Source organism: Sturnus vulgaris, chromosome 4 (genome assembly GCF_052056855.1).
Source record: "Sturnus vulgaris isolate bStuVul1 chromosome 4, bStuVul1.hap1, whole genome shotgun sequence".
NCBI classification, from domain to species: domain Eukaryota; kingdom Metazoa; phylum Chordata; class Aves; order Passeriformes; family Sturnidae; genus Sturnus; species Sturnus vulgaris.
Genome location: NC_142246.1, coordinates 952,378 through 966,168, shown reverse-complemented (window position 1 = coordinate 966,168; position 13,791 = coordinate 952,378). Strand labels below are relative to the sequence as shown.

At 36.5% G+C, this 13,791-nt stretch overlaps 1 protein-coding gene across 1 annotated transcript in view; it reads right to left on the bottom strand.

Moving 5' to 3' along the window:
• EXOC6B (exocyst complex component 6B) overlaps positions 1 to 13,791 on the bottom strand; it is a 264,366-nt gene that overhangs the window by 109,853 nt on the left and 140,722 nt on the right. Inside the window, exons 9-11 of the mRNA XM_088162886.1 lie at positions 8,186 to 8,269; positions 8,010 to 8,056; positions 6,130 to 6,250 (exon numbers count right to left, since the gene is read on the bottom strand). Of these exons, the coding sequence (XP_088019012.1) occupies positions 6,130 to 6,250; positions 8,010 to 8,056; positions 8,186 to 8,269 (252 nt within the window). The remainder of the gene's footprint in view (positions 1 to 6,129; positions 6,251 to 8,009; positions 8,057 to 8,185; positions 8,270 to 13,791) is intronic.

The window sequence follows — 13,791 nt, the reverse complement described above, 5'->3', positions numbered from 1 at the left end:
AACAGGTTCAGATAAAATGGTGTTTTTATCTTGCTGGGTAATTCGTGTGTAATTTATGCACTGGGGAGAGATTTGTTCCTGCTCTCTTGCTTTTCTCCTCTCCTCACCATCATCATCCTCACCCAGAGGAAGGAGGAGCTGCAGCAGCAACATCAGCCCTGCCAGGAGCTCACCACGAGCAGCTTCTGCTCCTAAATGAGACTTTAATTCTATTTCAAACCTTTTAATAGGAGCAGCTTCTAATTGAGACTTCACTTGTATTTAAAATTCTACAACAGGAGCAGCTTCTACTTCTAATTAAGACTTTAATTCTATTTCAAACTCTTTAACAGGAGCAGCTCCTAATTGAGACTTCACTTCTATTTCAAACTCTACAACAGGAGCAGCTTCTACTTCCAATAGAGACTTTATTTATATTTAAACCTCTGCAAAAGGAGCAGCTTCTTCTTCTAATTGAGACTTTAATTCTATTTAAAATTCTGTAACAGGAGCAGCTTCTACTTCTAATTGAGATTTTATTTGTATTTAAACCTCTGCAAAAGGAGCAGCTTCTACTTCTACTTGAGATTTTATTTGTATTTAAAACTCCACAACAGGAGCAGCTCCTAATTGAGACTTCACTTGTATTTAAAATTCTATAACAGGATCAGTTTCTACTTCTCATTGAGATTTTATTTGTATTTAAACCTGTGTAACAGGACCAGCTTCTACTTCTAATTGAGACTTGATTTGTATTTCAAACTCTTTAACAGGAGCAACTTCTAATTGAGACTTTAATTCTATTTCAAACCTTTTAATAGGAGTAACTTCTAATTCAGATTTCACTTATATTTAAAATTTTATAACAGGAGCAGCTTCTACTTCTCATTGAGATTTTATTTGTATTTAAAACTCTTTAACAGGAGCAGCTTCTACTTCCAATAGAGACTTTATTTATATTTAAACCTCTGCAAAAGGAGCAGCTTCTTCGTCTAATTGAGACTTTAATTCTATTTAAAATTCTATAACAGGAGCAGCTTCTACTTCTAATTGAGATTTTATTTGTATTTAAAACTCTTTAACAGGAGCAACTCCTAATTGAGATTTCACTTGTATTTGAAATTCTGTAACAGGATCAGTTTCTATTTCTCATTGGGATTTTAATTCCATTTCAAACTCTGTACCAAAAGCTTTTAGCACAAACTGTGACTCTGCCTTTGGAAACTGCTGTTCCTTCACAATAAATCAATTTAATATCAATTAATAACTGCTGGTTTCTTCTAAAGGAAACATCAATGTGAGAATCGGGGAGCAGCAGCAGGGCAGGGAGGGCTGGGCAGGTAAAGGTGTCCCTGCTCCCAGAGCGCTGGAAATCAGGAATTTGGAATTTTTTTTGGAATTTTCTGGACATCCAGACTCCCCTGGAAAACGCTGCTCCGGAGCTGGAAGCTTGGAGAAGGCTTGGAAATGGGAAAAATGGGTTAGGAAATGGGAAAAATGGGTTTGGAAATGGGAAAAATGGGTGGGAAATGGGAATAATGGGTTAGGAAATGGGAAAAATGGGTTAGGAAATGTGAATAATGGGTAGGAAATGGGAAAAATGGGTTAGGAAATGTGAATAATGGGTAGGAAATGGGAAAAATGGGTTAGGAAATGTGAATAATGGGTAGGAAATCTGAATATTGGGTAGGAAATGTGAATATTGATTTAGGAAATCTGAATATTGAGTTAGGAAATGTGAATAATGAGTTAGGAAATCTGAATATTGAATTAGGAAATCTGAATAATGGGTAGGAAATGTGAATAATGAGTTAGGAAATGTGAATAATGATTAGGAAATGTGAATATTGATTGGTAAATGTGAATATTGATTGGGAAATGTGAATATTGATTTAGGAATCCCCCGTGTGCAGAGGGTCAGGGGTGAGTGTCCTCACTGGGTGCTGGGTTTTAAATTCGAGGTTTTTATGGAATAATGGTGGGTTTGGGACAGGATGGAGAATTTTGGGGTGATTTTTTTTTTTTTTTTTTTTTTTTTTGTTCATTTTCTTCTTCCTCACAGAGCCCAGGCAGCGACCTCTGGTCAGTCAATGTCACCCTGAGGGTGCAGGGAATTATTATTGGGTCAAAAGGATCAATAATGTCAAATATTCTTTATTTTTAGCTTTAAAAAAATCCTTGGAGCAGCCTCAGCCGGGACCATTTTTTCCATTTTATCCCAGAGCTGGAGGTGCTGTCAGATTTTCTGGAATTTTGGAGAAGAAATAATAAATATCCAAGTGGAAAATTCGGCTCCATCCCCTTTCCTGCAGCACGGGGACACTCAGGCCCTGATTTAAAATTTAAATTTGTTGTGTCTGATGGTAATGAAGCATCTCAGCCAAACATCCCCGACCTGGGAAAACACAGAGGATTCCAACTCCGGGGATTTTTTTTTTTTTTTTCCTGCTCCAAAAATTTAGTGTTCCCAGAGTCACCCCCCCAAAAAAAAAAAAAAAAAAAAAAAGTCAAATTTGACACAGAGCCTGGCCAAATATAGAATCAGCAATTTCAGGTTGGGGGGAAAAATAAAAATAAAAATAAAATTTAAAAAATAAAATAGAAATAAAATAAAAATAAAAATAAAAATAAAAATAAAAATAAAAATTAGAATAAAAAATAAAATAAAAATAAAAAAAATAAAAATAAAAATAAAATAAAAATAAAATAAAAATAAAATAAAAATAAAATAAAAATAAAAATTAGAATACAAAATAAAATAAAAATAAAAAAAAACAAAAATTAAATTAAAATAAAATAAAAATAAAAATAAAATAAAAATAAAAATAAAAATAAAAAATAAAAATAAAATTAAAAAATAAAAATAAAATAAAAATAAAATAAAAATAAAAATAAAAAATAAATAAAAATAAAGAGAAGGATTTAGAGCTGGAAAATCCAGGAGCTCCATTAGGAGTGGGAGACAAAAGTTTTCCATCTCCCATGTCCAAAAAAAAAAAAAAAAAAAAAAACACAAAAGGAGAGGCAGGAAAGGAAGAAAAATTCCCTGGAGCATCACAAGGAAATGGGATAAAAAAGAGGTTAAAAATGGGATAAAATGGGATAAAAATGGGATAAAAACGGGATAAAAACGGGATAAAAAAAGAGGTTAAAAATGGGATAAAAATGGGATTTAAATGGGATGAAAATGGGACGAAAATGGGACGAAAATGAGCAGAAAATCCAAATTGAGAGAGAAAGAAAACCCTGGCTGGCACCCACCCCGTTCTGGAACCACTTGAAACAACAACGTGCATGGCAACAAAACCGGGAACACCAAAACTACAATTAAAAAAATAAAAATAAAAATAAAAATAAAAGTAAAAATAAAAATAAAAATAAACCCCCCCCATGGCTGGGCCTGGCTCAGGGAAAAATCCCACTTGAAAGAAAAACAAACACAGGTTTGGTTTTTATCCTCTCTGGCTTCTCTCAACCCTGCATTTCTTTTTTTTTTTTTTTTCTGCTCATTTTTAGCCCTTTTTTTTTTCATCCCATTCTCAGGCCATTTCTCAACCAGGAAATTTCAGAAATTTCCAACATTTCAGATGATCTTTAAGGTCCCTTCCAGCCCAAACCACTCTTGGATTTTCTGATCCTTCACTGTGTCAAAAAGATTTTTTTCCTGTTTTTTAGGGGACTTTTCCCATTTTTTTCCCATTTTTTCACCCTCTAAGGTGCTCCTGGGGTTTTCTCTCTCTGGATTTGGGTTTTTCTGCTCATTTTCATCCCATTTTCATCCCATTTTTATCCCATTTTCATCCCATTTTCAGCAATAAATTTAATAAATCAAGATGATTTTTCCAGCCCAAACCACTCTGGGATTCTCTGATTCTGTATCAGACAAGGTCACACTTCAGGGTGCCAAAATAATTTTTTCCCCCTATTTTTTTGGGGACTTTTCCCATTTTTTTCCCATTTTTTCACCCTCTAAGGTGCTCCTGGGGTTTTCTCTCTCTGGATTTGGGTTTTTCTGCTCATTTTTATCCCATTTTCATCCCATTTTCAGCAATAAATTTAAGAAATCAAGATGATTTTTCCAGCCCAAATCACTCTGGGATTTTCTGATCCTCCACTGTGCCAGAAAGATTTTTTTTCTTTTTCCTTTTTCCCTCTTTGGTTTTTTTTTTTGGTTTTATTTTGGTTTTTGGGGTGTTTTTTTGGGTTTTTTTTTTTGGTTTTTGGTTTTTTTGTTTGTTTGGTGGTTTTTTTGGGGGTAGGACAAATCACCTTCCTCTGCTGCTGCCCCTCAAAAATAATAACGATGAAAATGCAAACTCCACATTTTTAATACCGAGTTTGGGTGGGGAAATGCATCAACAACAACAACAACAAAAAAAGAGAAAAAGAAAAAAAAGAGAAAAATTAAAAAAAAAAAAATTAAAAAAAAAAGACAACACTTTTAAACCCTCACAGAAAAAGCAGGAAACTAAAGAAAGAACCCTGAAACAAATCCAACAAATCCAAAAATCCAACAAATCCAATAAACTCAATAAACTCAATAAACTCAACAAATCCAACAAATCCAAGAAATCCAATAAACCCAACAAATCTGACAAATCCAACAAATCCAAGGAATCCAACAAATGCAATAAATCCAAAAATCCAATAAATCCAACAAACCCAATAATCCAAAAATCCAATAAATCCAGCAAATCCAATAAATCCAGCAAATCCAATAAATCCAAAAATTCGACAAATCTGACGAATCCAATGAATCCAAAAATCCAAGAAATTCAATAAAATCAATAAATCCAATAAACCCAATACATCCAACAAACCCAACAAATCCAATAAATCCAAAAATCCAAGGAATCCAACAAACCCAATACATCCAACAAATCCAAAAATCCAATGAATGCAATAAATCCAATAAATCCGATAAACCTGACGAATCCAACAAATCCAACGAATCCAAAAATCCAAAAATCCAATAAACCAAATGAATCCAATAAATCCAACAAATCCACTGTATCCAATGAATCCAAAAATCCAACGAATCCAACGAATCCCAGAAATCCAATAAACCAAATAAACCTGACAAATCTGATGAATCCAACAAATCCAACAAATCCAATAAATCCAAAAACCCAACAAACCCAATAAATCCAATAAATCCAACGAATCCAACGAATCCAATAAATCCAATAAACCAAATAAATCCAACAAATCCAACAAATCCAAAAATCCAAGAAATTCAACAAATCCAAGAAATCCAAAAACCCAACAAACCCAATGAATCCAATAAACCAAATAAATCCAACAAATCCAACAAATCCAAAAATCCAAGAAATTCAACAAATCCAATAAATCCAACAAACCCAACAAATCCAACAAATCCAACGAACCCAATAAACCCGACGAATCCAAAAATCCAGGAATCCAATAAACCCAACGAATCCAATAAATCCAATAAATCCAACAAACCCAAAAAATCCAACAAATCCAAAAACCCAACAAACCCAACAAACCTAAAAACCCAACAAATCCAAAAACCCCAAAAACCCAACAAATCCAACAAAGCCAACGAATCCAATAAATCCAATAAATCCAATAAACCTGACAAATCTGATGAATCCAACAAATCCAAAAACCCAACAAACCCAATGAATCCAATGAATCCAACAAATCAAAAAATCCAACGAATCCAAAAATCCAAGGAATTCAACAAATCCAATAAATCCAACAAACCCAACAAATCCAAAAATCCAAGGAATCCAACAAATCCAAGAAATCCAATAAACTCAACAAACCCAACAAATCCAACGAACCCAATAAACCCGACGAATCCAAAAATCCAAGAATCCAATAAACCCAACGAATCCAATAAATCCAACAAATCCAACAAACCCAAAAAATCCAACAAATCCAAAAACCCAACAAACCCAACAAATCAAATAAATCCAAAAACCCAACAAATCCAACAAACCCAACAAACTCAACAAATCCAAAAACCCAACAAACCCAACAAAACCAAAAACCCAACAAATCCAAAAACCCAACAAATCCAAAAATCCCACGAACCCCACAAATCCAAAAACCCCAACAAACCCCACAAATCCCAACCTGGTGTCACTGCACTGGGGCCTGGCTAAGCCGGGCTTTACTCACCGAGTGCGTCCTGAGGGCGGCGACGCTTTTGGACAGAGCCAAATCCCAGAGCTCCTCCAGGTAGGCTCGGCTCACCAGGCCCTGGGTGCTGTGCAGGATGTGATCCTCCACCACGAAAAACCTGCGGGGACGGGGACGGGGGGGGACCCAAAAAAAAAAAAAAAAAAAAAAAAAAAAATCGGAATTTTAGACGCCACAATGAGGTCATGGGGGGAGGTTTGGGGCATCCAAAGGGACAAAATTCCAGAAAAAATCGGAATTTTAGACACCACAATGAGGCCCTGGGTCATGGGGGAAAGTTTGGGGCATCCAAAAGGACAAAATTCCAGCAAAAATCCCAATTTTCCTCGTCCCAACGTATCCCCTGGGCTCCTGGGGGGAGGTTTGGGGCATCCAAAAGCACCAAAATCCAGAAAAAATTGGAATTTTAGACATCCCAGTGTGGCCCTGGGTCATGGGGGAAAGTTTGGGGATCCAAAGGCATCAAATTCCAGCAAAAATCTGAATTTTAGACACCCCAATGCAGCCCAGAATTCCTGGCATCCCCAAAAAATCCGAATTTCCAGCAAAAAATTCCAAATTTCCACATCCCCAAAGCTGCCCTGGTGCTCCTGAGGGAGGTTTGGGGATCCTAAAGCACAAAATTCCAACAAAAAATCCGAATTTTCCACATCCCAATGCGCAGGGAAAAATGATTTAAATAAAGGGAAAATTCTTTAAATATAGGGAAAAATGTTTTAAATACAGAAATTCCCAGGAATTCCCAAAAAATTCCCAGGAATTCTCAAAAATGCCTCCAAAAAAATCCCAGAAATTCCCCCCAAAATTCCCAGAAATTCCCAAAAAAATCCCAGGAATTTTCAAAAATTCCCCCCCAAAAATTCCTAGAAATTCCCAGGAATTCCCAAAAAATTCCCCAAAAAATCCCAGAAATTCCAAAAAAAAAAATTCCCCAAAAAATCCCAGAAATTCTCAAAAATCCCCCCCCCAAAAAATCCCAGAAATTTGCCAAAAAATTCCCCCCAAAATCCCAGAAATTCCCCCCAAAATTCCCAGAAATTCCCCGAAAATTCCCCCCCCCCACTTTACACCACCTGAAAAAGCATTAAACACTTTTGAAATTTAATTTTCATTTTAATTTTTTTTTTTGGTCTCTTTTGCTTTCAAAAACCCCCAAAAATATCGAGATTCCCTCCCCCCCCCAGTTCTATTTTTTTTGGGGGTTTTTTTTTGTTTTTTTTTTTTTGTTTTGTTTGTTTGTTTGTTTGTTTTAGTTTTGTTTTTTAGGGGTTTTTTTGGGGGGGTTGTTTGGGGTTTTTTTGTTGGTTTGGTTTTTTTTTTTTTTTTTTTTTTGCTTTTTTTGGGGGGGTTGGGGGTTTTTTGGGTTTTTTTTTGGGAGGAGTTTCTTTGGTTTTGGTTTTTTTTTCTGGGTTTTTTTTTTTGCTTTTTTGGGGGTGCTTTGTTCGATTTTTGGGGTTTTTTTGGGGGGTTTGGGGTTTTTTTCGGTTTTTGTTTTTCCTTTTTTTTGGGGGGGGTTTATTTGTTTTTTGGGTTTTTTGGGGTTTTTTTTCGGTTTTCTTGCTTTATTTGGGGGGGTTGGTTTGTTGGGGTTTTTTTTGGTTTTTTCCGGGATTTTTTGGTTTTTGGAAGTTTTTTTGGTTTTTTTCCGGGATTTTTTGTTTTTTGGGATTTTTTGTTTTTTTTCCGGGATTTTTTGTTTTTTGGATTTTTTTTTTTTTTTCCGGGATTTTTTTGGTTTTTTGCATTTTTTTTTTGTTTTTTTTTTCCGGGATTTTTTTGTTTTTTTTGGCTTATATTAATTTTTGGGGGGGTAATTTAATTTTTGGTAATTTTAACACCGTAAAAAAAGCAACACCTACCCCACGATTTGATTGAAATATTTCCTGTAGCCATCTAAAGTTTCGTGCTGCAAAAAAAAAACAAAAACAAAAAAAAAAAACAAATTAAAAAACCCATCTGGGTGAGGATAAAAATAAAAAAAAGGAGATTTTGGGGGATTTGAGGGATGCTGGAGCTGCTGGAAGGACACACGGACCATGTTGGATGGAGGCTGCAGCACCAGCCGGGCTTGTTTCCTCCTCTGCTTCCTGTAGTAACTCTCAAAAGTGTCCCTGGCTCCCTGGAAAAGAAAATAAAATAAAATTAAAAAATAAAATTAAAATTGAAAATAGAAATAGAAATAAAAATAAAATTAGAAATAACAATAAAATTGAAAATAAAAATAAAATTAAAATTAGAAATAAGAATAAAATTAAAAATAAGAATAAAATTAAAAATAAAAATAAAAATAAAAAATAAAATTAAAAATAAAAAGAAATGAAAAATAAAAATAAAATTAAAAATAAAATTAATAAGAAAAAGAAATGAAAAATAAAAATAAAAATAAAATTAAAAATAAAATTAAAAATAAAAAGAAATGAAAAATAAAAATAAAAATAAAATTAAACAATAAAATTAAAAAGAAAAAGAAATGAAAAATAAAAATAAAAATAAAAATAAAAAATAAAAATAGAAATAAAGATAAAGATAAAATTAAAATTGAAAATAAAAATAAAATTAAAATTGAAATTGAAAATAAAAATAAAATTAAAATTAGAAATAAAAATAAAATTAAAAATAAAATTAAAATTAAAATTAAAATTAAAAATAAAATTAAAAATAAAATTAAAATTAAAATTAAAATTAAAAATAAAAAATAAAATTAAAAATAAAATTAAAAATAAAAAGAAATGAAAAATAATAATAAAAATAAAAATTAAAATAAAAAATAAAAATAAAGATAAAAATAAAATTAAAATTGAAAATAAAAATAAAATTAAAATTAGAAATAAAAATAAAATTAGAAATAAAATTAAAATTAAAATTAAAAATAAAAATAAAAATAAAAATTAAAATAAAAATAAAATTAAAATTAAAAGTGTTCTCCAGGTGGGCTCAGAAAGCACAGAAAGCTCAAAAAAACCCAGAAAACCCCAAATTTCTGGGATCCCAAACTCTGGAACATTTGGGATAAAAACTCTGCAGCTCCTTTTTCCCCCAACCTGGCTCTGAGCATTTCCAGCCCAAGATCAAACCCCAAACCTGGCTCTGATTTTACCCCAACCCAAAATCTGGGATGATTTTTGTCTCAAACCAGGCTCTGATTTTACACCAAACCAAAATCCGGGGAGATTTTTACTGCAACCCAAAATCTGGGGTGATTTTTACCCCAAATCTGGCTCTGATTTTTTTGTCCCAAACCAAAATCTGGGGTGAATTTCACCCCCCAAAAAACTCTGGGGTGTTTTTTACCCCAAACCAAAATCTGGGGAGATTTTTACCCCAAACCTGGCTCTGATTTTACACCAAACCAAAATCTGGGGTGATTTTCACCCCAAACCTGGCTCTGATTTTTGCCCTAAACCAGACTCTGGGATGATTTTTGCCCCAACCCAAAATCTGGGGTGATTTCTACCCCAAACCAGGTTCTAATTTTACACCAACCCAAAACCAGGTTCTGATTTTTGCCCTAAACCAGGCTCTGGTTTTACACCAAACCAAGCTCTGGGATGATTTTCCCTCCAAACCAAAATCCAGGGAGATTTTCCCCTCAAATCAAAACCTGGGGTGATTTTTAACCCCAAACCAGGTTCTGATTTTTACCCCAAACCAGGCTCTGGGGTGATTTTTACCCCAAATCTGGCTCTGATTTTCCCCCCAAACCAAAATCCAGGGAGATTTTCCCCCCAAACCAGGCTCTGATTTTACCCCAAACCAAAATCTGGGTTGATTTTTAAAGCAAACCAAAATCTGGGGAGATCCTGCCCCCCCAAACCAAAATCTGGGATGACTTTTCCCCCCAAACCAGACTCTGGGGTGATTTCTACCCCAAACCTGGCTCTGATTTTTGCCCCAAATCAGGCTCTGATTTTACACCAACCCAAAACCAGGTTCTGATTTTTGCCCTAAACCAGGCTCTGGGGTGATTTTTACCCCAAATCTGGCTCTGATTTTTGCCCCAAAACAAAATCTGGGTTGATTTTTAAAGCAAACCAAAATCTAGGGAGATCCTGCCCCCCAAACCAAAATCTGGGGTGATTTTTACCCCAAATCTGGCCATGATTTTACACCAAACCAAAATCTGGGGAGATTTTCCCCCCAAACCAGGCTCTGGGGTGATTTTTCACCCCAAATCTGGCTCTGATTTTACACCAAACCAAACTCTGAGGTGATTTTTACTCCAACCCAAGCTCTGGGGTGATTTCTACCCCAAACCAGGCTCTGATTTTACACCAACCCAAAATCTGGGATGATTTTTGCCCTAAACCAGGCTCTGGTTTTACACCAAACCAGGCTCTGGGGTGATTTTTACCCCAAACCAAAAATCTGGGGCTGATTTTTGTCCCAACCCTGGCTCTCCCATCCCACCCCCACTCCTCACCCACCCTTTTTTTTTTTTCTGTCTGAAATTGGATCCCAAACCTCTCCAGGAAGGGACAAAGTCTTGCTTTGAACTCTTGGGAGCCAAGAGAGAAAAAAAAAAAAACCAAAAAAAATTAAAAAAAAACCCAAACCAAGCCAAGCTCAGCTCATTCCCAATTCACAAAACAAACAACAAAGCAACAGCAACAAACATCACCTGAGCCAGGCACCAGCTGTCAACCTGCTCCCATCTCTCCAGCAAATAAATTAATTAAAAGCAGGGCCTGATGGTAATTTAATGATCCTGCAGCTGCTGTGGCATTACACAAGCAGGTTCCTGAGGAGCCCTGGCCTCACCTGATCTTTCCTTTATTCCAGGGATCAGCTCCCAGAGCTTTCTCCTTCTTCATTCCATCCTTTCCCAAAAAAAAAAAAAAAGTGTCCAAATCCGTCCCCAAAAATTTTTTTAGGGGGTTGAAATAACTTTAGGTCCCAAAAATCTATCCAAAAAACTTTTTTAGGTGCTCAAATTTATCCAAAAAACTTTTTTAGGTGCTCAAATCTATCCAAAAAACTTTTTTAGGTTCTAAAATCCAACTAAAAAACATTCTTAGGTGATCAAATCCATCCCCAAAACCACCTTAGGTGCCAAAAATCTATCCAAAAAAAATTTTTAGGTGCTCAAATCTATCCAAAAAACTTTTTTAGGTGCTAAAATCCATCCCCAAAAACAACCTTAGGTCCCAAAATCCACCCAAAAACTTTCTTAGGTCCCAAAATGCTTCCAAAAAACCTTTCTTAGGTGCTAAAATACAACTAAAAACCTTTCTTAGGTGCTCAAATTCATGCAAAAAAACCTTTTTAGGTGCTAAAATCCAACTAAAAAAACCTTTTTAGGTGCTCAAATCCATCCAAAAAACTTCTTAGGTCCCAAAATCCATCCCCAAGTTTTTTTTAGGGTCCCAAAATCCATCCCCAAAATTATTTTAGGTCCAAAAATCTATTTCCAAATTTTTTTTTAGAGTCCCAAAATCCATCCCCAATTTTTTTTTAGGGTCTCAAATCCATCCCCAAAATGTTTTAGGGTCTCAAAATCCATCCCCCAAATTTTTTTAGGGTCTCAAATCCAGCCCCAAATTTTTTTTTAGGGTCTCAAAATCCATCCCCAGAATTTTTTTAGGGTCTCAAATCCAGCCCCAACCCCTCCTTGACTGCAAAGGGATGTGGAGATTTATAAATTGGATTTTGTCCTGGAATTCTGCTTTTTTTTTTTTTTTTTTTTTTGGTCCTGGCTCAGCACGAGCAGCTCCTGATCCATAATTCAGGATCTGGATCCTAAATCCCAGAATTCCCCTGGAATCAACTCCGGGATTAACTCAAATCCAGGAGAAAATTGGAGATTTTTAAAAATGGAAATTTCAAATCAACATTTCCCTGCCAGGTCAAAATTCCCAAAATCCCCTCAGGAAAGGATCCTGAGGCAGAAATCAGGAATCCACAGGTGAGACCCAGAAAGAGGAGGATTATTAGGAATTCTTTCTTTTTTTTTTTTTTTTATCAAACCAAGAGGTAAAATTAGGTAAATAAAAAATAAAAATAAAGATAAAAAGTGATCAATTCTGAGCAGGGAGCAGCGACCTCCAAAACCTGAAATTGGAATTTCCCAGGATCCTGGTGTTGTCCATCACAGGAAAAACCAGGAAAAAAAAAAGGGAATATCCATCCAAACCAGAGGGATTTGTTAAATTATTTATTAAATTTATTTTAAAAATTTATTAAATTTATTAAATTCTGCTGGGCCTTGTGTCTCCAAACCCCCCCCTTGATCATCTCCATCCTCATCACCCAGCCCTGCTGGCATCACTGACACCTTGGAGTGAAAACGCTCATTAATTCATTAAAATTAAAATAAATGATGGAAACAAATGAAAGAAACGAACTAATTAAAATTAGATTTTGGGGGGCCGGTTTAAAACTGGAGGTGTGGTGGTTTTTTTTTTTTTAAATGATTTCTTTAATAAACGAAGGAGTGGCACCATCAAAGGCAGGAGCTCAGCAGGGCTGGACCCTGACACCCTCCTGGTAATTAATGAGTCATTAACTCGTTAATTAAAGCTCCCAGCGGCTCCCATTTCCCCACCCCCAACACACACACAAAAAATTCTGTGGTGACCTCCAGGATTTGTGGGATGGGGAAGCAGGGGAGGGCTCGGCCCCGATTTTGGGGGCAGATTTGGGAGCTGGGATTGTTCCCAAATCCTCTCGGCTCCTCCTCTGCAGCCGTGGGAAGGGGCTTTAACCCTTTCAGGGCCGTGGAAATGAGATGAACGGTTCCGTGGGTGTATTTTACGATAGGAAAAAAAAAAAAGAGATAAATTTATTGAGGAACACACTTGGGTTTATAGCAGGACTGCACCTCCCAGAGCAGAGAAAAGGAGATTGGTTCAGAGAGAAGACACCCCATGGCCAGGGCCTGGGCACACACCACAACAGGGCTTTGATTTTGGTATTAATTCCTTTTTATTGTGACCAAATTCTCCCTGGGAGAAATTCTCCCCAACCTTGGGCTGGAGCAGCTCATGGGCTGGGAACAGAGCTGAGAAGCTCCAGCCTGGAATATTTTCCAGGCTGTGATTTTCTCACTTTCTCGATGTGTGTCCCACCCTCCTCCTCCTCCTCCTCCTCCTCCTCCTCCTTCAGGGAAGAATTCCCAGTGTCCCACCACGGCCAGTCCACGGAATTCCCAGATTGGGAATTGGGTTTGCAGTTCCAGGTTTGGGTGGGAAAGGAATAAAAGATGATGGAATTGCCCCCCCATCCATGGCAGGGACACCCCCAGGGGGATCCAACCTGGCCTGGGACATTCCCAGGGATCCAGGGGCAGCCCCAGCAAATCTGGGAATTGCAGCCCAGGCAGGAATTCCTTCCCAAGATCCCAGCCCAATCTCCCCTTTCCCAGTGGGAGCCATTCCCTGGGTCCTGTCCCTCCAGGCCTTGTCCCCAATTCCAGCTCTCCTGGAGCCCCTGCAGGGACTCTGAGCATTCCCTGGAATTTTCCCTTCTCCAGGGGAACATTCCCAGCTCTCCCAGAGCAGAGGGGCTCCACAATCCTGGAGCAGCTCCGGGGTCTCCTCTGGATTTATCCCACGGGGAATTTTCCCCTCCAGCTCCTCGGGAGCACCAGGGGATGGGGGAGCACAGGAACCCAAAATCCCAAAATCCCAAAATCCCAAAATCCCA